This window comes from Zingiber officinale, chromosome 11B (assembly GCF_018446385.1).
Source record: "Zingiber officinale cultivar Zhangliang chromosome 11B, Zo_v1.1, whole genome shotgun sequence".
NCBI lineage: Eukaryota > Viridiplantae > Streptophyta > Magnoliopsida > Zingiberales > Zingiberaceae > Zingiber > Zingiber officinale.
Window position 1 is genome coordinate 71,071,593 of NC_056007.1, and position 23,196 is coordinate 71,094,788.

Consider the following 23,196-nt stretch of genomic DNA (forward strand, 5'->3'; position numbering starts at 1 on the left):
TAAAATCACAAACGTAGGCAATCTAAGTCATAATTTTCAAACAATCCAGATTTAAGTTTCATTTGTGCCTACGTACATTTTTTAGGTGGTCGGCCTATACATTCTTTGATCTTAATTATTTTAAGTCGTCTGGCAAAAGGTTTAATTTGTAAGAAACATTGGCTTAAAGTTTCCCAAGGTGATTGCCTTAACTAATGATATTTTGAATATTTAGCAAATTCTGGAATTGCAGATACATTTCTTATGATTATCTAATCATTAACATTTGTCTTCTTCACGCCCTCCATAAAAATCATATTCTTCTAGCAATCACCAAATTCTTGGATCATGATTCATGTACATGATAATATTTAAGCAAAAGGAAAGAGAAGCTCCAAAAGCACTTTGAGGTTGAAGAAGATCTACAACCATGAACTCTGTACTATCCATGAGAAGAGACAACATATACAACAAGTTGTAAATTTAGTCTTCGTCCCGATTCCAACAGATTAAAGTAGATCATACTTGATCGATCAACCAGACTTCATCTTGTTGATTTGATTCAGCGCTGGTTGGAGGATGTTGTAGAGCACCCAGAGGATGGCCGGCGCCACCACGAACAAGAGTAGCAGCCCACGGCTATCGTTCGACGACGCCGCGTCGGCCACCATCATCGCCTCGCCCGCCGCCGACGCACTGGGAGGGGCCGCCAGTCCAGCCAGCGCGGCGCCCAGGCCGAGGCCGGCGACCACGGCCTTCTCGGCTCTCATCCGGCTGAGCTGGTTGAGGGCCGGCTGCAGGATGTTGTAGAGGACCCAGAGGACGGCCGGCACGATGGGGAGCAGGAGCGCGAGGCCGCGGCTGTCGCCGCTGCCGCTTTCGGCTATGTCCACGATCTGCTGCGCGGCGAAGGCGGCGTCGGAGGTGGCCAGGGCCGCGAAGACGGTGCCGGCTAGGGCCGCGGCGGCGGATGTTGGGTTGGAGACGGAAAGGAGCTGGGGGACGGCCGGGAGACGGCGGGGGAGCGAGAGGGGGAGGTGCTGCTTGGGAGCAGCTGCCTTTGGGACGGCCGTCAGGGAGTAGGAAGAAGGGCATTTGGCGTTGAGCAAGGCCACCATCGTCGCCATTGTTGCCACGGAATCCGATGATCTTCTTCTTGTGAGCTTACGGATTGTGAGACGATCGAAATTGTGGGTCGCTTCTAGTTCTTTTGAGACACGTTGGATTCTGAGGATCCAATAGGATATCGCCTTTAGATTTTCCCCTTATCCTTTAAGATTGAATTTGGATAAGATTCAGGCCACGCTGTAACTAGGATTTTTTCAAGGGACGCATCAGATTTCTTAAATACCTACCCCATTTCTCTCATTTTAATACCTAAAATACCCTTCGTATTATTATAAATATTAATTATTTTCATTTGTAGATTTTTTAAGGACCTAGATATTATTATTTTGAATAAATAGTCCAATTAAATTGGGAAAACATGCATATGACTTTCATATTAACTTTTTTATAATATTTCTAAAATTTAAGATAAATAATTTATTTAAATACATCATATCTTAAAATTTTAAATTATTTTTTATTATTTTCTTCTCTATTTCATTTATTATTATTTTTCTTTTCCTAGGTAATATCTATTTTTAATTATCCAATCATTTTTTTATTTTCTCTCTCTCCCAAATTAAATAATATTTTAATATTTAAGAAATAGATTCTATTTTTAAATTTTAAAAAGTACTATTGAAATTTAAATTTAGTGAAGGAATAACTAGCTAATGTAAAAAAAAAAATTATGTAAAATATAAAATTTAAGGTAAATTTTGTATTTAAAGAAATATGACTACATTAAATTTTGATTAAATTAACTAGATGACTTTTTGATTTTTCCTGTGGGATAAAAACTTACAACTATCAACACTTTCTTCGTGATTCAGACACTTAATAATAAGTACAAAATTCAATTAGCCAGTCTCGCTTGTTTGCTCCGAAGGATTAAGGAAGGAAATAAATTTGGAAAACAATTCTAAGGGAAGAGAAGAGAAAAGGGAAAGAAAAAGAACAGAAAAGAGGAATTAGGAGGAATGAAAGAAAGTTATCATTGTGAGTAACTTTGGTAGAAATTACGAGAAATGAAAGAAAGTTAAAAAATAGGCATAAATGAATTTTTAAATTCATCTGCCCATTAGATAAACAGAAGGAAAAAAAATTCAGTATACTTATAAATTTTTATTTTCATCCAATGTCATTTTTAAGGCAAATACATTTTTTTGTTTCCTTTTTTAAATGATAAAAATATGTACTAAAAAACATTATAAAGCTCTGACGGTGGGGAAACGGAATGAACACGATGAGTCTCGGAAGTAAATCGTTTGCTCGACACGTGGATATTGTGGTTCGGAAAAGATCGTGGTCTCGCTTGTATCGATTCAAGTGCGAGCGGGGTTAAACTTAACGTCACGGCAAGAGGCTGTGCCAATTCCCGGTCAGCGGATGAGTCACGCCCTAGCCGGTTTCTCCGCCTCCTCTCTCTCTCTTCTCTCCGGACGATCGATCGATCGATCGCACATTTCCACGCGAATCGCGGTGAGAGCAAGCCCACAGATCGAGCGAAACCACATTCCCGGCTCCATTCCGCGGATATCGGAGAGAGAGAGCGAACCCACAGATCGAGCGAAACAGCGTCCACTGCCTCGGAATCGGTCGCAGGCAGCACAGAGAAGCGGGGAGTGGAACCGATAAATATCTACAGATTCCGGCGCCAAAATCTACCCTTGTTCCTCTATCTCCGAATCGTATTCTATTTCCAACTCGAACGCCAAATACCGTCTCCCGCCTTTTCTTGGGTTCTTGCCGCTTTATTGCCCAAGCCGGAGAGAGAAGAAGAAGACAAAAGGGGAGCTCGAGCAGTCGCGAGCGAGCCAAGGAGGTCTCAAGATGCCGAGAGGGAGGAAAAAGAAGGGAGAACAGGAGCGTCAGCGGCATGACACTGTGAACACGTCTGTCTCTTCAAGAACGCTCAGATCAAGAGCCAGAGAACCTCCGCCCTCTAAAGTCCATGAAGCCGCCTCGATCAATTTCCCCAAGCAATGCCGCGCCAGGCATTTGGATGCCGATGTATGATTTGACCTCCTTTGTCCTATGAGCTAACATCGCTTTAAAAAATGCGTTTTTTTGCCCCTTGCAATAGTTGATGCCCTCTTCCTTGGCTACTTGTGTTCAGTTCCGTGGATTCAATGTGAAGGAGCATCTTTAAGCGCATTTGTTATCATCTCGTCTTCTGGATTCTCTGTTTTTGATAACCCCTTGTTCGGGGTCCTATCTTATGATGTAACCTAGCCTCAGACGTATGTTTATTTTACTTATCCCTCACTGTTTGATGCCTCTTCCTTTTGCTATTTTTTGTCGGTCTCTTGGATTTCATGTGAAGGTAGCAATTCTCAAGCACGTTTGTTATCATTTCGTCCGATGTATTGCCTGTTTATGGTGACCCTTCGCTTCGGGAAAGGAGTGTAAACTTAACCAAGAAAGCATTCTTTCAAATACTTTTTGTGTTGGAAAAGAACATTTGTTTAATTTATTTATTGTATCTCCTGTTATTTTCGCTAATGTCTCGTTGGGAATTAAGGATTCGTTGATCATCTTTAGTCTGATACATGGGCTTTTTCAATATAACAGGGCAACCCAATGGAATCCACTATGTGTCACCAATGCCAGAGAAATGATAAGGGTAGGGTTGTTCGCTGTGCAAAGTGCAAGACCAAGAGATACTGCATCCCATGTATCTCTCGATGGTACACACTTTTGTTTTGTATGCTGTTTTTTTTTCTCTCTTTTGATGTTACCGAAATGCTTACTCGAAGCTCTTGCTTTATGCCCATCTTTGTTAATTGTCTCCAAATTTGGTCTATAAGTTGGTATGGTCCAATTTTTAACAAAAAAAAAAAATAATACTGAATATAGTTCCTTAAAGTTCAGGCAAGACTAAGTTCTAAGATTTTATTCATTGATTTATACGACTGTAAATTAAATGTCATGCTTCCGAACCACATCTAGTTATTGGTTCCTAATTCTTTTTTTTTTTTTACATAAAGATTTAATTTGTTGTGCATTTGTATGAATCTTTCAACACACAGTTATTTGAATTATTAAGTGCATTCAATTAAGGAGAATTGGTTTCAGTTAATAGAATGCTCTTGCATCAGAAGTAAGCTATTTCATTGCTTGATATTGAATTAGTTGTTTAGGCATATTCTTTTACTATTGAGGCTTCAAACTAAATTTCTGCTGGCACTAATAATTGCAAAATGACATCTGAAATAATATATAGGTTGGGAAGATAGGATTGTGCAGTGCTGCTTAGTATAACCAAAAAACTTAACTAAGGACATTAAAAATTTTGAAAAAAAAATGATTCACAGTTGCTCCCAATTCATGTAATTCAAAAAGCCATGATATGCATGTGAGAATGGTAAGTATTTATCACATATCCATACTGTTTGACAATTCCAATATAAGAGTAATCCTTGGTTCACAGGCTAACAACTCCTACCCTTAACTCACACAAGCTAAAAAAGATCATATCTTCAATGTGGTACTCTTAAATTTATATTTCATTTTGATATTGTTTGAAAAATTCAACATAGTAATGTTTTGAAGAAAAACTATTTGGTTAGGATCTTTTCTATTACTTGTTTAATTTATTATAATCAGTGATAAAAAATTAGGTTACACTAGGTGCAGACATGGGTTGAGTGTGATTATTTTTTCAGTAAAACACTTAACTTGATCTGATTTGGGTTGTAAAAGTATTTCTAAACTTGGACCCATACTCAACAAAAAACAGAGGAAAAAAGCCAAACCATAATTTTTTAGTTCCGTATGGGTTTTGGGGATTTTAGATTTTTGAAAATTCCAAGGATTTTTTTTACTAGTTTTATCATGAATTCATGATTATAAATATAAAGTGTGATTTGTATAGAATAAAACTATTGAAAAATTCTAGTAATAGAATTATAACAAATACAAAAGAAGTATATAATTAACAAAATTATACAAGGACTAAATGGAAAACTTACAACTTATAATAGCTACATAAGAACTATATTAGAACTAAAAAAATAATTGTCATTACATTTGCTATTATCTTTCATCTGAAAGCTATTACTATTAATGTAAAATAAATTGATTAATAATTCTTCTTACTGAACAAGTATCTTACTTTGTTGAATGGAAGTGTGAACAACGAACAATAATTATTATGAGCTATTTTCCATAGATCCTGATATCTTAAATGCAAGTGTTGAGAAGAATGCTAAAATGGACACTAGAAATGAAATGCCTGTTGAGTAGATTTATATTGTAAACATGAAAGAAGGGACAACGAAGGTGGGCGCAAAGGCAAGCAATAATCTCATAGAAAGCTGAAGGGAAGTAAGGCTAAATAAGAAGTTAAGCAAAAAGGACAAGGGAAGTGAGGCATAGCTAAACAACTTCTCTAAAATTAACTAGGTTAATCAGATATGCATGTGATATTTGATAATATAGAACATATAAATATAAAATTATTAATTATAAGATATATTTAGTAAATATATCATATTAAAATATATTATAAATATAAAACTTGTAATTCTGACCCAAAATACAAAAAATATTGAATACTCAAAATCTGTCCTAAAACCTAAAAAAAACCTAGATTTTTGGGTTGGTACAGTCTTTTGTTTGGATCAGATTTATAAGGTTTTTTTGCCCACCTCTAGTTGACACTTCTAAAACCACAATCTCATTGGGAAATTGAAAACATAGTATTGATTATAAGCATAGAAATAGTTATAATTAATTGATTGTCCTAAAACCTAAAAAACCCTAGATTTTTGGGTTGGTACAGTCTTTGGTTTGGATCAGATTTATAAGGTTATTTTGCCCACCTCTTGTCGACACTTCTAAAACCACAATCTCATTGGGCAATTGAAAACATAGTATTGATTATAAGCATAGAAATAGTTATAATTAATTGATTACAAACTGTAATATTTCATTAAAACTTGATTTTTGAAGAAATTATTAATTATTAAGTGAAGATTTTTTCCAATTGATTTCACAGATCATGGCTAGTTGATTATGACAAAAAAAATTGTTCTTTAGGATAATTAGATAGTTGAAGGTTTCTTTTGATTATATCAAAGCCATTACTCTAACAAGTTCTCAGTGTCCAAAGGAATCTGTCATTTCAAATAGTCATTTAAATTTTTTAAACATATCCAAGTATTTGTATGTCCTGGATATTCTTGGCTTTCTGAAACATTGTTTTATGCTATACCAATGAACTCTCAGTACTAAATCAAATTATCTAATTTCTTATTTTTATGTATAGATTAAAGTGGTCATTTCATGTTATATAAAGTTGATTCTATGATACCAAGTATGTTTCACTGTCCCATAAAAGTTTCTTTGGTCATCTACTTATCTAGCATCTATGGAGTTTCTTTTGTGGCGTTAGCTAATTCTTCCTGACCAATGTTATCCATTATTTCTAAGTAACATGTATAACTTTACCTAGCTTTGGACAATGATTCACATAGGTATGCAAGTACAATAGGCAGTTGCATTCCAATAATTGTAAGGATATGGAAGGTTTCTTTTCTTGAAAGTTACAATTGTCTATGCATTTGAAGTTGAAGCTTAGGCGATAGTTTATGAACAAAATGTTTAACTATGATTTGAGGTTTTTTTTTTCAATATAATCATTGTTGTTGCTAGCAGGGCACTCCTTCCCTTGTTAATGAATTGGTAATTTATAGGTATCCTCGATCAACTGAGGAGATGATTGCTGAGGCTTGCCCTGTCTGCCGTGGAAACTGCAACTGCAAAGCATGCTTACGCATGGATGCACCTTTAAAAGTTTGTTTTGGGGGGTTAAATCTTCTAGTGGTCTATATCATTTTGTCACGGTGCTTAAAAATAATAATGTCACTTCATTTTTTTTTTACAGGATTTGATGAAGCCAGATGTAAAATTTAGTGATGATGAGAAGTTGAAACACTCTGCTTATTTTCTACAATTTCTTCTCCCTGTTCTTAAACAGATAAATGAAGAGCAGATGTTGGAGAAGGAATTCGAAGCTAAGAAATGTGGTACTCTTTTGTCAGTTATCTTGAAAGTGATCCTCATTTTTCAGTCTTCTTGTTATGTACCTATTTTTAATTTCTCTGGTTGTTTTGCAGCAGAGCTGGACTGTGTTATTATCCTTTTCAATTTGATTTGATGGATTGACCAAAAAAGCAACACATGCTTTCTAGTCTATTTATCATTGGTATATCTTGCCTAAATAATTTAAAATTATAGTGGTCAGAATTGAAACTGTGGAAATAGGCTTTTGCAGAGTAATTCTACATACATTGACCTTCTGTGTGAACTGGCATTCTCCTTTTAGATCAATTCAATTGACTTAGATTTGTATCTATTGTTATCCAATCCATTTATCTGTTGGATATGCAGATCTGTATCATCAAAATATTTTATTTTGTCTTGTAATCTAAACAAATAATCTTGTTTTGTCCTATGCAATTGTTTACCTAGTTTGGAACTGATTGCAATAAGAAAATCAGCAATCTCTCATATTGTTTCCCGTTGTCCATTATTTGCATACTCAGTGAGTGTAATTACTTGAGGGTATGTGATTGATATTTCTTGAAGATTTATGTGGTCTGAATGATGCTTGATTCAGAACTCATGTGGTCTCAATTGTGGTTTTACTAAGAATTCTTGGAGATGAGCTCTTCTACAATGTTTTTTTAAAACTAGAAATATTTTATTGGATTTCTTTTATTCTAGCTAAGTCATAATATTTGCCTACTCAGATTTTTTAAATTTGTAATGAAACTAGTTTTTTTGGAGTTGTTAACCTAAGTAGTTCTATGTTGGTACTACAGGGGCATCACTCTCTGATTTAAAGATTCGTCAAGCTGGCTTGGGTCTTGATGAACGTGTGTATTGGTAATAGAGATACCTCTCTGTCCAATGTATTCTTCAGAATGTTATATAGGGGGCTAAATTGCAATTTTTTGCCTACAGTGACAATTGCAGAACTTCCATCTTTGATTACCACAGAAGCTGTGCCAATTGTTCATATGATCTCTGTCTTACTTGTTGTCATGAGATTCGTGAAGGCCATGCACAAGGAGTTATAGAAGAAGAAGTGGCTTATGTTGATTATGGCGAGGAGTATTTACATGGTGATCCTTGTGTTGAATATCCTCAGGATAAGTTCGATTTGGATGTTAGTGTATCTATTCACTCGGAGGATGCCTCCAAGTCAGCAATTGTATGGAAAGCAAAATCTAACAGTGACATCCCATGTCCTCCACAATCTATGGGAGGCTGTGGATGCGGCATTCTAGAATTAAGGAGTGCTTTTTCTGATGACCGAATTTCAGATCTGGTAAAGAGAACTGAGGAATTTCTGAAGGCCTATAAAATTGAGAGTATTCCTGTATTTTCTGAGCAGAATTGCTCTTGTACTGCATCGGAAGGTTTGCTTAACCATAACATAGTACGAAAAGCTGCATCTCGGAATGATTCTTATGATAATTATTTATTCTGTCCAAATGCACTCGAAGTTCATGATGAGGACCTGGAGCATTTCCAATATCACTGGATCAAGGGTGAGCCTGTCATTGTAAGCAATGTTCTGGAAACTACATCTGGATTGAGTTGGGAGCCAATGGTGATGTGGCGTGCATTTCGCCAAATTACCAATGTCAAACATGGCCAACATTTGGATGTAACTGCAATTGATTGTTTGGACTGGGCAGAGGTCAGTTTTCTTTCTTTTTTTTTTTTGATGTAATTTTTGGCTTTTGGTTTGTTAAATTTATTTGTCTCTCTTTAAAGACTTTGTACTTAAGTACTAGAACTACTCATACAAATGCGCTTATGACAATAATTGTCATGGACATGAATAATTCTTCTTAAATGGTCCATCCATCATGAGTATTTCAAGAACCAGAAAAATATCTCTTTTGTTTCTCAAATTGTCAGATATTAGTTGTTGATATTCTATACTACTTTTAATGTAGAACCATAGATTTTGGGATTATGCAATTCAGTTCTGATGTACACTCTATAGTCATATATAAACATTTGTATGTAAGGTTTGAAATGCTGTGCCGCCCGAAATGGGTGGTATTTATAGTTCCCATGCAAGACTGACACTTGCACAATGATTGTGAGGGTGTTGTAAGGTCACGTGAGACGCATGAGCATAGAGGAGAGTGGTGGCTAGAGTAGTGGGGAGACAAGGGAAGTAGTGTTGACATCGGTTGCTTGCGTGGACAATGTCAGCGATCGAGCGAGGTGAGGGGGGACTAGTGAGGAAGATAATAGCGGCGACGGAGAACTTAGGTTTTAAAAAAAATTTAGGTTTAATCGAAATACTTGATCAATCAACTCTTATCAATCAACTCTTAATTTAAATAGTTAAATTGATTTTCTAAATTTATATTATCCCTTTAGAATATATAAAAATTTGTTTAAAATTTTAAAAAATTATAATAAAATTTTATATATTCTTAAAATTTATTTATTTTTGTTTCAATATAATTATTAATAATAGTTATAAAATATTTAAAATTATTTCTAAATTTTTAAATAATTTTAAAATTAAATTTTTTTTTAAAATAGTTTTAAAATTAAATATAAATTTAAAAATAATCTATTTTTTAAATATGATTCTTAAACATTTTAAATAAATTTTTAAAAATAAAAAATTTACAAAGACATTCAAAAAATAATTTAAAAATTTTAAATTATTTTATAATTATTTTTAACCTTCCAAATGATTTTATATAATTTTAAATTTAGTTTTGAATTTTGAGAATTATTTATTTTTTTTAAAAATAAAAATTTAATAGGTATTATCATATGAGAAAAATATTGAAATATAATAGAACATATTTAATAATAAAAAATTAATAAATTAATATATATTTATATTTAATTTTTTTTAAAAAAATATAGAAATTGTATTGGCATGGCACAATACGGTACTAAAACTATATTGTTTCGGTTCGGGATCGAAATCTCGACATTGGTCGTGATTTTAAACCTTGTTTGTATGTGTGTACAATTGGGCTTAGACAATGTGGTCAGAAGATGCATATGATTTTTATCTATTATGTGCTAATTATTTTTCCATTTTTTTGTTTTGCAGCTTGATGTTAATATTCATCATTTCTTCACGGGGTATTCTTCTAATAAGGGTAACCTTGATCACAGAGGTTGGCCTCAGATACTGAAATTAAAAGATTGGCCACCGTCTAACTCATTTGAGGAGCGGTTGCCACGCCATGGTGCTGAGTTTATCAATTCCTTACCTTTTAAGGAGTATACACATCCTGAAAGAAGATCTTTCAAGAAAAGAAGGCGTAAAAAGGACGAGGGTGAACAAGAGAGCTTACAATCTCATTTTGGTTTTCATAATCTTGCTGTCAAATTGCCTGAGAATAGTTTGAAGCCAGACTTAGGGCCAAAAACATACATTGCCTATGGAGTTCTGCAAGAGCTAGGACGTGGAGATTCAGTTACCAAACTTCACTGTGATATGTCTGATGCAGTATGTTTATCTGTTTTACACAATAAAATTTTTCATTTTTTTGGGGCTAATTTTAATTTTTAATATTGGTTTTTCTTTCCAGATTTCCTAATATTTTCCTAATTTTGTAATTTGAAAGATAATAAATCATTATCATGTAACTGGAAATTTAATGATGGATCTTCACTGTTTGCTAATTATGCTTCGGGTGTTTAAGCTTTAGGGTTGTATGCTGATTGCTGGTTTATTCTTGAGTGTTTGCTTTTGCCATAACAGTTAAGATTTTTGTTTGTGTTTAATAAGGTATCGTGGTTTGCATTATGAACTTATTTGAACTATATATGTTTGCTAAATAAATCAAGGACAGGCTGGACATTATTTTTCCAACTTCTTTATTTAGGTAATTTACTTCTTCAACTCTTTTAATTGCACTTGGTTGAAAATAGCTTGCATGGTATTTCTAAATAGGTATCAACATGTACCCAACTCTTTATAGATCTTCCCCAGTATTTTCTAGATTAAAAAGTTATTAACCTAGAATCACAATATATCTTAATTTTATACTATAATAGTTTGTTGTTTGAGATATCTTGCAAGGATCAGTCATTACCCTTCAACATGCTTAATTCCAGCTTACCATATGGAAAGAATACTATTTTTTTATTTATTGTTCCTGTTGCTTAAAAACATGATATTGAATGAATTTTATACTCTTCAAGTATGAAAACAAACATTTTGAAGCTTAGTGAAATTTTAAACTATCCTGACAGCACTTGAATTATCATCTTGCCATGCTTTATGTAGTTCTTTTATGCATTTCAATTGGCCTTGATGGTTTTCTTAGTGTCAGTTTTTTTTATAGTTCCATTAAATATTTGAATCATTAGTTAAACTTCTAATTGTGTTATTAGGTAAATCTATTGACACATACGGCAGATGTGAAATTGACTACCAAGCAACTTGATCATATAAATATGTTGAAACAACAGCATACCACTCAGGATCAAAAAGAAATTTACAAAAATATTCAAGCAAAGAACAATTTAGAGTCAATTAATGGAATCTTTGGTGGGGAAAAGAGTCATGAGATCCTGCAAAATAATGATCAACCAAATGCTTTAGGTAAGTTGATTCTATATACGATGTTATATTGGATCAATCTAAGCATTGTGATGAAAATGGCAAATCCTGTGCAGAAGACAGCTCTACTTGCATTCTGTCAGACAAAAATGGAATAGCCAATGGGGTGAAAATGTCTAAACGCAGAAAGTGGTCAAATCCTTCTGGAGGAAATTCTTTGACAGTAATAGTGAAGAATCGTGCTGATGGTAATGACCAGCTTGAACAAACTGAAATCAAAGAAGTGATGACAAATGTTGATGCTAACACACACGTGGGTGCTCATGAGGATCAAGCTGCTGTCTCTATTGAGAATGGCATGCCAGTCAATGGGTTGTCAATGCCTCAATGCGCTCATGAGGATCAAGCTGCTATCTCTATTGAGAATGGCATGCCAGTCAATGAGTTGTTAATGCCTCAACATGGAAAGAGGAAAAGGGAAGATTCTTCTAATGGAAAGTCTGGGACTGTAGAAGTGAAGACTCATGTTTATGCTGATGATCATCTGGATCATACTGATCGCGAGGAATTGACAACAAGGGTTGATGCCAAATCAGATCCAATTATACAAGAGAGTTTGGCTGATGTACCTAAAAATGGAATGGAGCATGTGGTTCATCGGGATGCAATTCAGGTCAGTGTAGCTTCTGGAACTGCCAGCTACGATGGGTTAGAATATGAAGAAGGGGGTGCCTTGTGGGACATCTTCAGGAGGCAAGATGTTCCAAAATTGCAGGAATATCTTCTCAAGCATTTCAGAGAATTTAGGCATATCCATTGTAACCCATTACGCAAGGTATTTAAATTTATGCCCAAGAATTTGCTACTCATTGCTTATCTTTTAAAAGTTTGTTGCAATACTTTATTTATAGTGATATTTGAGAATGATCTCCACTTGCTCTCTTTTAATAATGATTGCTTGGTTGGTATTTATTAACATAAAACCATTCATCTTATATTTATGTATATGCATGTATGTATATATATGCATATATGTATATATATGCATATATATGTGTGTATGATCATTTGGGCTGAAACTAATTCTTCTACATTTGTGTGAAACCATTAAGTGGTAGTTATTCTAATATATGGTCCATCTAATGACAGTATAAAATGGGCCGAACCATTTTGATATTATTTAAAGTTCTGCATGATACTTTTTCTCCTTGTTCCTTGTATGAGCCCACTGTATCTTAAATACAGTCTTAGTTTATTTTTAATAAAAAATATTTAATGCTGTAGAAGGGAGCAATTAATCTAGGTTTATGGTTGTGATATATATTTCATTTTAAACTATGTGGTGCCTATACATCAAAAGGAGAAATATACTAAATTTGTCAGTGACACAGGTTATTCATCCTATTCACGACCAGACTATGTATTTGACTGTTGAGCATAAAAGGAAGCTGAAGGAGGAATATGGTTAGTTTATGGATAGCCTTTATGACTGGGATGTGTCTACGTTTAGTTCCTGAGTGATGATGATTGGTATTTGTACTTCATGGTGCAGGAATTGAGCCGTGGACATTTGTTCAGAAGCTTGGAGATGCTGTCTTCATTCCTGCTGGTTGTCCTCACCAAGTCAGGAATTTGAAGGTGACACAGTTTGCACATTTGCGAAATGTTATTTGCAATATAGGATTTTTGGTAATTCTATCTAAGAAAGTAAGAGCACCACAACATGCTTGTCTCATTTATCATGGGCACAAAAATATTTCATGTTTTCAAGAATGCAATTTCTATTTTGGTTTTGAAGCTGAGACAACTTGTTATTGAATCTGATGCCTTGGTTCTAGCTGCCATTAGGTTCACAGAAAGGTGATCTTATGTTACTGAAGCTTGGATTATTTATTACTTTCCAAGTTTATCTGCTTGCTTATCGGTGCTTCCTTTTTTCTTAGCGCTTTAACATAACATTTATTTTCTTGGGACTTATTATTTCAATTGTTTCGTGCTTATGATCCATCTTACCACCCTTCTGTCTAATTAAATGTCTATTATTTTGTTTCTGTTATGGTACAAATATTGTGTCAAATGGCCAGTGGCTGCATATGCATATAATATTCAAAATGTTTTCCCTAGTCTTTCATGATGTTTAGATAAAATGTTAGTAGACATGCTTTAAAGTTAATATTATATTGAAATTCCCTGCAAAATTTAGAATGTGTTTCTGCCTCACCTCATTCCCTTACCTCTCTAGTCATGCATAAAAGTTGCGCTCGACTTTGTGTCTCCTGAAAATGTCAAGGAGTGTCTCCATCTGACAGAGGAATTTCGTGTACTTCCAACCTATCACAGAGCAAAAGAAGACAAACTGGAGGTAAATTTCTCCCTAATCAAGTGGCTCAAATTTTCATGGTTATGTATGTTAACTTTTTATTTGTTATAATAATATCATCTGCTTTAAGATCCAGAAATCAAATGGAAATTAATTGATGTTCCAAATTTCATCTATCTCCATTGTTCAAATTAGATTATTAATAGTTGCAAGGTTTGTTGCATTACAAATCAGTTTCCTGGCACTATATAACAAAATGTTTAATATTTGGCTTTCCAATTGATATTTGCACCCTTCCGCTTTAGTACTTTTTTTTTTTGCGCAATTCCTCATGTTTTATTTTTTTCAATGAAAAAAAGTAGTGCTTATGTCCAGGTTAATAGATTACTGCTTTGCAATATTAGAGTAGTCAAATGAAGGACCTTGTCCCATACTTTTGCTGGTGTCTTGAACTCTTGATAATAGAGACAATTATTTCCTTTTCATTTCCTATAAGTTTGATGCTGCATTCAGGATATTTATTTCTCATTTTCACTTTCCAAATTTCCTTATGCCTTGAATTATCATTTAGATCTATCTCCTTTCTCCTGTGTCAGCAGTAATACTATAAAGGGTATGGTCTCTTAAGTATTTCAATTTTGCAGGTCAAGAAAATGGTAATTTACGCAGTGCAATATGTTTTGGATGACCTTAAAGGTTTTCTGCCAGGTGGGTGATAAATCATGCTTATGGTCGCTTTGCTTGTATTGTTTGTCAGTTTTAGTTGAGTTTGTTTACTTGAGCTAGATCATGATCTTCTGAAGTCTTCAGTTAATTTTGATGGGATAGCAACATCCATAAGGAAATAAGAAAGAAGAAGGATTTGCATGGGAAATACTTGGTTTATCCTTTTGCTTATGGTGATTGAATTTCATTTTGACCTCAGCTTCTCTTCTTGTCAGAAAAGAAACTTATAGCTGTTATTTCTTGAATTAGCATCTGTTTAATGGGTACATAAAAAGATTGATCTTGATGTTCAAGCATAAACTTACAACTTAGTACTGAGACACATTCTCTTACATTACTTGTTTGTCTTGATTCAAAATTAGGTTTGTAAACCTACAAAACTTTACTTAATTAACTTGGATTAAGACACCAGAATAGTAGAAAATTACCCAGTAAGATCTAATCTCAAATCTCTTAACTGCATCTTGGTTTGTGACATTGGTGATTTGATAACAATTTTGATGGCATCTGTAATATTATAGCTGCTTTTAGTGCATTTTCTTGTCTTGATTTGAATTTACCTTTCACATTAATGTTTCTACTAATTGTACTAGGTGTGAGTCAAATGACATTTATATTTCCTCTCATGCTTGCAATTATCACTAAAATCATTTTTAATTAAGTTTGCCAATTGTTTTCTCTCATTTGATTATGCTTATTTAAGTTTGAGTAGCAATATCTGGCCCTACCTAACTAATAATCAACTAATAAATGGTCTAGTATACTTGTTGACAAAAATTGCCTTAAAAAATGGCTGTCTAATGTCCCATTTAATTTTCTATAAGAATTAAGAAGCATAAGGTGGTTTATGTCAACAAACCTATCATTTATGATTGGCGATTGTTGTCGTTGTAAAATACTTGTTGCTTGTGCATGTTTCATCATCCTTCAAGTATTACATTGTTTTAACGTATTAGTTCATTCTTCTTTTTGTTAGTTACCTTATCAAGTGTCTGAAATGTATTTGACTTGATTGATTAGGTGAAGAAAATGGGAGTGCAGCCGTGCAGACTGAACGTATGGAAATGCCTGCCTAAGTCTGCAGTAAACCATGCTTTCTTAGGTAAGATTAAGATTCTTCAGTAGCTTTTTTTTCCATTTAAAATCTTCAAATTGCAAATTGCTTTGACTCTAGTCTTAATTCTTGCTTGATCCTGTTTCATCAAATTATTGCAATAACTCCCCTTCCTAGTAATGATCTGTCTTCATTTTCTGAGCATTTCTGGTCTTGGATCCTGCCAGCTCATTGTCTCATTGGCTTTCATTCTTGTGATCTCTCTCCTCTCACTGCAAATGAATAGTCTATATTTGCATCTTGGTTTTACACTAAGGCCACCTACTCGTAGTAAATCAGTTATTTCAACATTTTGAACAAAGTTCTTTCCTTTTCAATGGCAGGTTAGTGGTGTTGATACTCGTTCAGAGAAAGCACAAGAATGAACCTGCGGTTGCTTTCGTTTTTGTGTTATAGCTTGCCTTTTTGATGCATCAGATCACCTCAAATCTGATGGCAGCTAATATCTATTTAAATCATCTGGTTCTTTTTTTTCTCGTGTATCAATGGCCATCTCTCACATACCTTAAGTTATGTTTATATTCCTTCTACCTTTCTGTCTCTGCCGAGTTTCTTTATTGGGCTTATTATATGGATGTCTGAGATGTTTGCCTTCACCTGTAGTAGTTTATAATTATGTACAATTTTTTCGAGCATTGACACATTAATCTGACTTGTAGTCTTTAAGTGATGAACTTTACTACTTTACTGCAATGTATGTGTTCCCATAGGGGTGTTTGGTTGGTTAGGTGGTAGATTTATTATAATGGAGTATGGATTAATTTTTAATGGGTGCAAGTTATTCTCTACTCATTTGATGGTTGATTATAAATTGACTTTGTAATTTATCTTTCTTTGTATAGTTTGGGGATGGATATATTTGGGATGAGTACTTTTTGCTGCAATGTATGCATATTTGAGAAAATTAATGCCTGCTTAAACAACTTTTATTATCAAGTTTGTCTAAACTTGCAAATCTCATCATAATAAATGTATCTATTCAGTACCGACTACAAGTCTATCAATTGATTCCCATTAGATTCTTGGACTCCAAAAATGAAGTCATTAGAGATTGTTTAAAAGATAAATTATACCTATGCTCATGTCATTATTTCATTTTACTTCTTCATTAGCTTGTTTAAATTAAGAGGTGTTAATTGGGTTGAGCCATTCATAGCCTGATTTGTCAAGACTTAAGCCATACATTAACCATCTTATTTGAGCGATGTCTTGCTCAACTCGACCTGACATGACTTTAATCTGAGCTCGCTAAGAGCCAAATGTATCAACTGCTAAATTAGTCGGTGCATTTATCATACAAACATATAATAAGACATTAAGAATATTTATTTTGTATTTAATTACCATTTCTATCTACTAATCAATTTCACATTTTTCTCTTCATATTATTATGTTTCAATCATCTTTAAAAGTAAACATGGAAAATATACTTTCTCAGAAAAGAGATCTTTATTTCAACGTTTTCAGCTACTTTTCTCTCTCATGTAAATAGAGCTAAATAATTCAACTTCTGAATGAAAAAGGTTTGCGATGATCTTGCCTAAGGCATTCTCGCATATAACAACAAAAAACAAGACACAAATCTACAGTTTCTAAAACGCACTATTTTATGCTCATTCATCTTTAATTTTATTTAGAAATTTAATTCAAGTTTTTGTTTGTCCTTCCCTGTGTGATCTAATACCGTGCGTCAGCTTTATATACAATAATCACAACCAAACAACACTTCCGACTTCTACACGTGTTAAAAAACATGCAAAAGTACAAAATTTCATCTTAATTTCGTTCACAAAAAAAATAAAAATAAAATAAAATAGGGTTCATCTTAAATTTGAGGGTTTCCACGAAGAAGCCTGTAAGTTGCATGATTGCATCCCCTTGTCCTCAGGCACATTGTTTATTTGGATCCATAGATTTAAGCATGTTTCGCGAAACTTCTTATGATTAATTAACTAGTTCATCGATCAAATTATTTTTTTTTAAAAAAATATTATCTTGATGATTGGATGTCTACTTCTTAACCGGAATTAAGCGAATTGTCACTTTCGTTGTCTCCTTACTCTGCCATCGATCAAGCTTTTTTTTCATACATTTTCTAAACGGAAAGTCAATCATTCGTATAGAAAGTGATGGGACTGCAAACTGAAGTTATTTGAAAAAAAAAACTTCACTAGCTAGTTCTGATCAATATCAGAAGTTTGATAGCTCATAGCATGATAGCTCATAGCATGCTCTCATAATAGAAATGGTCTAAGAGGGGGCGGTTCATGGTCTCCCATGGCGGAAAAGAATCACTCATACTAAGAAGAGTGTGTGTGGAAGCAGGTAAGAGCGAGTCATCAGTCGTGAAGGAAGAGTCGCAGCTTCCAAAAGTGTCAACAATCCAATTGCTCTGACTCGGATTGAATCTATCCTCCAGGTTTACTGCGATTTCTGAAACGTCGACATCCGTGCCCATCTCTTTGGCTCGTGAAGCAGAGGCTGGTGAAGAAATGCCGGAGAGTTGATGATCGATGAGTTTACGAGTCACTGGATTGGAGTCCTGGAGTTTAAATCTCTTCTTGATCCGGGTGTTCCAGTGGTTCTTGATTTCATTGTCAGTGCGGCCTGGGAAATGCGATGCTATCTTGGACCACCTAAACGAAGTCATCGACAAAGTAAAACAATAAAGACTCAAGAAAACTGATGATAGAAAGATCACGAGGCGAGCGTCGAATATATGCGCATATATATATACCGGTTACCGAAGCGCGAATGAAGTTGGATGATTTGGTCCTCTTCTTCTTGAGAAATGGCTCCTCGTTTGAGGTCGGGACGAAGGTAATTAGTCCATCGCAATCTGCAACTCTTCCCACATCTCATCAGACCTGCAGAGGCATGCAAGCTAAGAGAACCTGCATTGCAGTGAGCCGAAACCTATTGGCTATTGACAGAGAGGTACGACTTGCATACCTGCAAGCTTCGGCACGAGGCGCCAACAATGGATGCCATTGCGGAGGATGAAATTGGTGAGTTTCTGATCCTCGTCAAGTGTCCAGAGACCTCGCTTCACTGCTGACTTATCGCAGCATGGTTGCCTCCCCATCTCCAACAAGAGGGAGAGCAATATAATCTTATCCCAACAAAAGTGAGTGAAAAAGCTACCACAAACCAGGTGTTTATATCCTGCAGGGCCTCAAGATGCTGCCAGTTCATCTTCTTCTTAATCCAATGATTGAACTTGAAGCGTATATTATATCGAGTCTAACCTTCACGAGTGAGGCCTTTGATAGACTTGCTTAAAGATTCTTCGACAAGGATTAGAATAAGATGGTGGTTGAGGTGGAAGCAAACGAGCACACATGTTTGCTGAATTCTCTTGGCGAGGAGTTTCAGATTCCTTCAATGGCAAAGGTGGAACCGTCATCCTAGCAGCTCCCTGGCCCCGACCCCACAAGATTCCAGAGGAAGTAAATCATGGTTAATGCTGGGCAGGATAGGTGACTGGGGGTCGAAGGAATTTTTAGCGCAACAGACCAGGATTTTATCCCCGAGTGCAACTGACGACCTTCGACCCCACGACTTCAGTGACAAACTGCAGGCACCTAACCAGCTGATCCAGCCCGTGGGGGCGTTTCAGATTCCCTCAATGGTTCACCAGGAAGAGGCTTAAAGATTTTGGGGCAAAAGTCAAAAGAGGGCTCCTTATTTTCAGAATCAACGAGATGATATTCTACTTTGATTTTTTTATTAAAAGCCGTCTCATCCGTATGTACAATTACACAACTACCTTTCGATATAATATTTACTTTTGGCAAATGCATCATGCACTTAAATCCTAAACTAGTGAGATGTATTGTAGCAACTATAAAATCGTAATTATTATATAGTTGTAGGAGCTCCAATTTTGTAAAAGGTATAATATATGAAAAAAAAAATTTAATATTAAAATTGTTCAGAGCCTCTGAAAAAAATTTAAACGATATTTTTTGAGTTTGAAACTGGGTCATTACGGATTCCACCTTGTAATTAGTTATAGATTTCTGAACAAGTTTCGATTTGATATATTATGCGTTTTGTGGTTCAACTTAAATCAAAAGCTATGACCTTTCAAAATTTAGGATTCAACATTTATGTTGTATTAACTATGAAAATTTTAGAGATCATAACTACTACAAAAGTTAAAAGTTATGATCTCTCAATGTTTACAGTTTCGTAGCTGTTATAACATAAATGCTAAATTTATTTTTTAAGATATTATAACTTTTGATTCGGATTGAATCACAGAGCTCATAATATATCAAATCGAAGCTCTTTTAGATATCTACAATTGGTTATGTTGGTGCAATTGTCTTCAGATCAAGGTTGACCAATTTGACTAAGCTCGAGTTGGCTCGAGCTTAAGTTTCGATGTTTAACAATATGCGAGAGAGAAGTCAAGTAGGTCAAGGGGTGACCGGATACTTATCTGGGAAAGTCCTAACAGAAGGTTAAGTAACAGAAAATCCTAACTGGAGGTTAGGTGACAGTAAAGACCTAGTTGGGAACTAGGCAAAGGAAAACTCTAACTATGGTTAGGCAAGGAAAAATCCTAATTGAGGTTAGTCAGGGTAGAAGTCTACCGAATGACTAGTCTTAATTGAAATTAGGCAAATAAAAGTCCATGTGGGTCAAGGAAGTCACACGTTGGCAAAGAGAAAGTCCAAGTGGGTCAAAGATTGATCGAACACTTGGTGATTAGAAATCCAATGAGAGTTGGCAAGGGAAAGTCCAAGTGGATTATGGAGGATCGAACACTTGATGAAGAAGTCTTGGAAGGTCAAGGTTAACCGGATGCTAGGAAACGAGAAGTTCCAACAAGTCAAGGTTGACCAAATGTTGGACAAGGTAACCCTAGATTCAAATCAAGTGAGTTAGGATTGGGTAATAGATTAACTCAAGGGTAATCAATTAGGCATAGTGCCTAATCGATTAGAAGTGTTTTGCGAAAACACAATGAGGGTCGAAATCGATTGGACAAAGTTTCTCGTGAATTGGATTGAGATTCATGAGAGAGAACAGAGACTTGGTAAATCGATTGAGACAATTGATTTAGCCTTTTCCAATCGATTGGGATAATCAATTGGGGCTTTTATCGTGAGATAACAGAGAGCTTGGGAATTGATTAGGCTGCTTTCTTTCACGAATATAATTTTTCTGAATCGATTGAGGGCAATCGATTAGAAGCTGGCGAATTGATTGGTAGGTCTCACCAATCGATTACGGATTTGAAAAAGAGACGTTCTGTAGGTTGTTGGATGATCAACTAGCGTGATAATCGATTGGGGAAAAACCTAATCGATTACGAGGCAAAAAACAATTCGAACGAGAAGTGCTATTTGTATTTCTCATCCATATAAAGTGAAGTTCGTCTAGGGTTTACGCAGTCAATTCTTGTGTGTTTGGAGAAGAAGTGCTATTGTATTTTCCACCATCAAGCTGCAATCCAAAGCAAGAAAAGAGCAAGCAAAGTAAAATTCATGTGGTAAAGTCGTTTCAATTTCTTTTGTAACCTAGTTTGCATTTTTTATTTATATTTCTCATGCTTAAGATTGTACGAGGTTTATCTGTAGGATCAGAAAGATGCTAAGGGGGGGGGGGGGATGAATAGTGATCTTTGAAAAACTTGATTTAAAACTAAGTTACGCAGCAGAAAATGGAAGCAAAAAGACAATGCTAATACAAGTTAGTTTTATTTGGTTCGGAGCCTTCGACGACTCCTACTCCAAGGACCGCACTTGTCGAGTGCTTTCATTGGGCAATTCATTAATAGTTCGCAAAAAGTGTTACAAAAGTTAAGTACCAGAACTGAAAATAAAAGTCACCGATAACAAAGAAAATACGAAAGTCTTGGTCGCAGGTTGTTGGAGGAGTTTTTTCGGAGCACCGAGCAAGAGAGAAACCTGTAGTAGGTGTTGTTCTGAAGCTCCTGGTCGAAGACCTTTGAATAGGTCCATTCTGGGTGCCTGAAACCCCTCTGGGTGCCTGGACCACATGGCTTGGCCAATCGAAGCACTCCGCATCAGTTTATAGATGATTTTTCGGCTCCGGGCACCCAAACGACACCCCAGGCACCCGCCTGGGCAAACTGCTTCTGATGCCCAAACTCCCCTTTTCTTCAACAACTTCTTCCCTACAGAAAAGGTTAGTCCAGGAAATAGAAAATATTTTTACCCTACAAAATAGAGTTAGCACAACATAATAAAATATTAATAGTAATTAGATTTTGTCTCTTTAAGACCAGGATCTAGTCAAGATCTCAACTTAAGTTTCCCAAATGAACCTAAGTTGAATCGACGCTTACAGTTCCCTCAACGGGGAATGCACCCTCACTGAATCTCTCCTTCAGTTGCTTACCTTCACTTACCAACTGCAATCACTTGACTTACTTTTGACCCTCCAAGTCTTTCCACCAGTTATCAGGTCCGTAGACTCAACTGAACTTCGGTCGGTTGTTAGGTCCCGAGGACCCAATCAGACTTTCCGCCAAATATTAGACCTCGTAGACCTATCTGGACTTCCCACTAGTTATCAGGTCCTGCAGACCTAGCTGTATTTCAGGTTGGTGTTATGTCCTTCAGACCAGTCAACTCCTGCACACTTGGTAGAAAGGTTAGACAAATACCACATCTAACTTTAACCTATTTGTCATACTTCAAAATCAGATTATTAGTGCAACGTGTACCAACAATCTTCTCCTTTTTGATGTAATGCCAACCTGAGTTAAAGTTAGAAAAATAAATACAAATAAATATTAAGCATGAAAATGTCTAAAGTGTTAAGCATTAAACATACAAAATTTTTAATGTGAGTTGATTTTTCTAACCTAACTCACTATCCTCCCCCTTTGGCATACATCAAAAAATAAAAACATAAAGTATAAATAAATAAAGGCTTAGCAAAAAGTACTTTGCAAACTTAGTTTTTCAAACAAGGTTTCAAACAATGGTGTTCAGTACTTTTGAAAATGAGTGTTTAAAAACCAACATCTTAAAAAATTACAAGTTATGTTTTTAAATAAAAACCTGATAAAGGAAAAACTTATTGGTGCAATATCCCTAGGTCAAGGTTGACTAAGCTTGAGTTGGCTCAAGCTTGAGTTTTGATGTTTGAGTTTCGATGTTTGACAATACATAGAGATTGTAGATGCAATCATCCGATTGGGGAGATTATTGATACAATTCCCCTCTGGTCAAGGACTGACCAGTTAGATGTGAAGAAGAGTCAAGTAAGTCAAAGGGTTGACCGGATACTTGACTGGGAAAGTCCTAACTAGAGGTCAGGTAGGTGAAAGTCCTGGTGAGTGAAGCCAGGCAGTTGGAAAATCTTAGTGAGTGAAGCCAGGTGAAAGACCTAGTGAGT

General features: G+C 35.3%; 3 protein-coding genes across 5 annotated transcripts; 1 reads left to right on the forward strand and 2 right to left on the reverse strand.

The window, feature by feature from the left end:
• Nucleotides 1-349: 349 nt before the first annotated feature.
• Nucleotides 350-1,168, reverse strand: LOC122034498 (photosystem II core complex proteins psbY, chloroplastic-like). Its single transcript, XM_042593777.1, has one exon. It carries the CDS (start codon nt 1,104-1,106, stop codon nt 513-515), a length of 594 nt encoding a protein of 197 aa, XP_042449711.1. The 5' UTR covers nt 1,107-1,168; the 3' UTR covers nt 350-512.
• A 1,254-nt stretch (nt 1,169-2,422) lies between these two features.
• On the forward strand, nt 2,423-16,509 carry LOC122033303 (lysine-specific demethylase JMJ25-like). 3 transcript variants are annotated; one of them, XM_042592316.1, is made up of 15 exons: nt 2,423-3,099; nt 3,661-3,776; nt 6,786-6,885; nt 6,977-7,118; nt 7,917-7,980; nt 8,059-8,800; nt 10,196-10,597; nt 11,488-11,698; nt 11,776-12,491; nt 13,048-13,120; nt 13,209-13,294; nt 13,899-14,018; nt 14,621-14,684; nt 15,723-15,804; nt 16,140-16,509. In XM_042592316.1, the coding sequence occupies exons 1-14, from the start codon at nt 2,920-2,922 to the stop codon at nt 15,776-15,778; spliced, it is 3,072 nt and encodes a 1,023-aa protein (XP_042448250.1). In that variant the 5' UTR covers nt 2,423-2,919; the 3' UTR covers nt 15,779-15,804; nt 16,140-16,509. The 3 variants fall into 3 exon arrangements, with proteins under 3 accessions (XP_042448250.1, XP_042448247.1, XP_042448251.1); XM_042592313.1 differs by having other exon boundaries at nt 2,424-3,099; nt 11,773-12,491; XM_042592317.1 differs by lacking the exons at nt 2,423-3,099; nt 3,661-3,776; nt 6,786-6,885; nt 6,977-7,118 and adding an exon at nt 7,189-7,297 and having other exon boundaries at nt 11,773-12,491.
• Nucleotides 16,510-17,975: 1,466 nt separating this feature from the next.
• Nucleotides 17,976-19,136, reverse strand: LOC122033305 (transcription factor MYB20-like). Its single transcript, XM_042592318.1, has 3 exons — nt 18,769-19,136; nt 18,554-18,683; nt 17,976-18,452 (listed from the first exon to the last, which is right to left on the reverse strand). Exons 1-3 carry the CDS (start codon nt 18,899-18,901, stop codon nt 18,038-18,040), a joined length of 678 nt encoding a protein of 225 aa, XP_042448252.1. The 5' UTR covers nt 18,902-19,136; the 3' UTR covers nt 17,976-18,037.
• Nucleotides 19,137-23,196: the final 4,060 nt, after the last annotated feature.

Bases quoted from the DNA above. Each gene is read 5' to 3' on its own strand.
- LOC122034498 (XM_042593777.1), bottom strand. From the start codon at position 1,106: ATGGCGACGATGGTGGCCTTGCTCAACGCCAAATGCCCTTCTTCCTAC.
- LOC122033303 (XM_042592313.1), top strand. From the start codon at position 2,920: ATGCCGAGAGGGAGGAAAAAGAAGGGAGAACAGGAGCGTCAGCGGCAT. The intron at 7,981-8,058 runs GTAATAGAGATA...TTTTGCCTACAG, and splicing joins CTTGATGAACGTGTGTATTG to TGACAATTGCAGAACTTCCA. The intron at 13,121-13,208 runs GTTAGTTTATGG...TTCATGGTGCAG, and splicing joins GAAGCTGAAGGAGGAATATG to GAATTGAGCCGTGGACATTT.
- LOC122033305 (XM_042592318.1), bottom strand. From the start codon at position 18,901: ATGGGGAGGCAACCATGCTGCGATAAGTCAGCAGTGAAGCGAGGTCTC. The intron at 18,684-18,768 runs GTATGCAAGTCG...ATGCCTCTGCAG, and splicing joins CCTCGTGCCGAAGCTTGCAG to GTCTGATGAGATGTGGGAAG. The intron at 18,453-18,553 runs GTATATATATAT...GACTTCGTTTAG, and splicing joins CATTCGCGCTTCGGTAACCG to GTGGTCCAAGATAGCATCGC.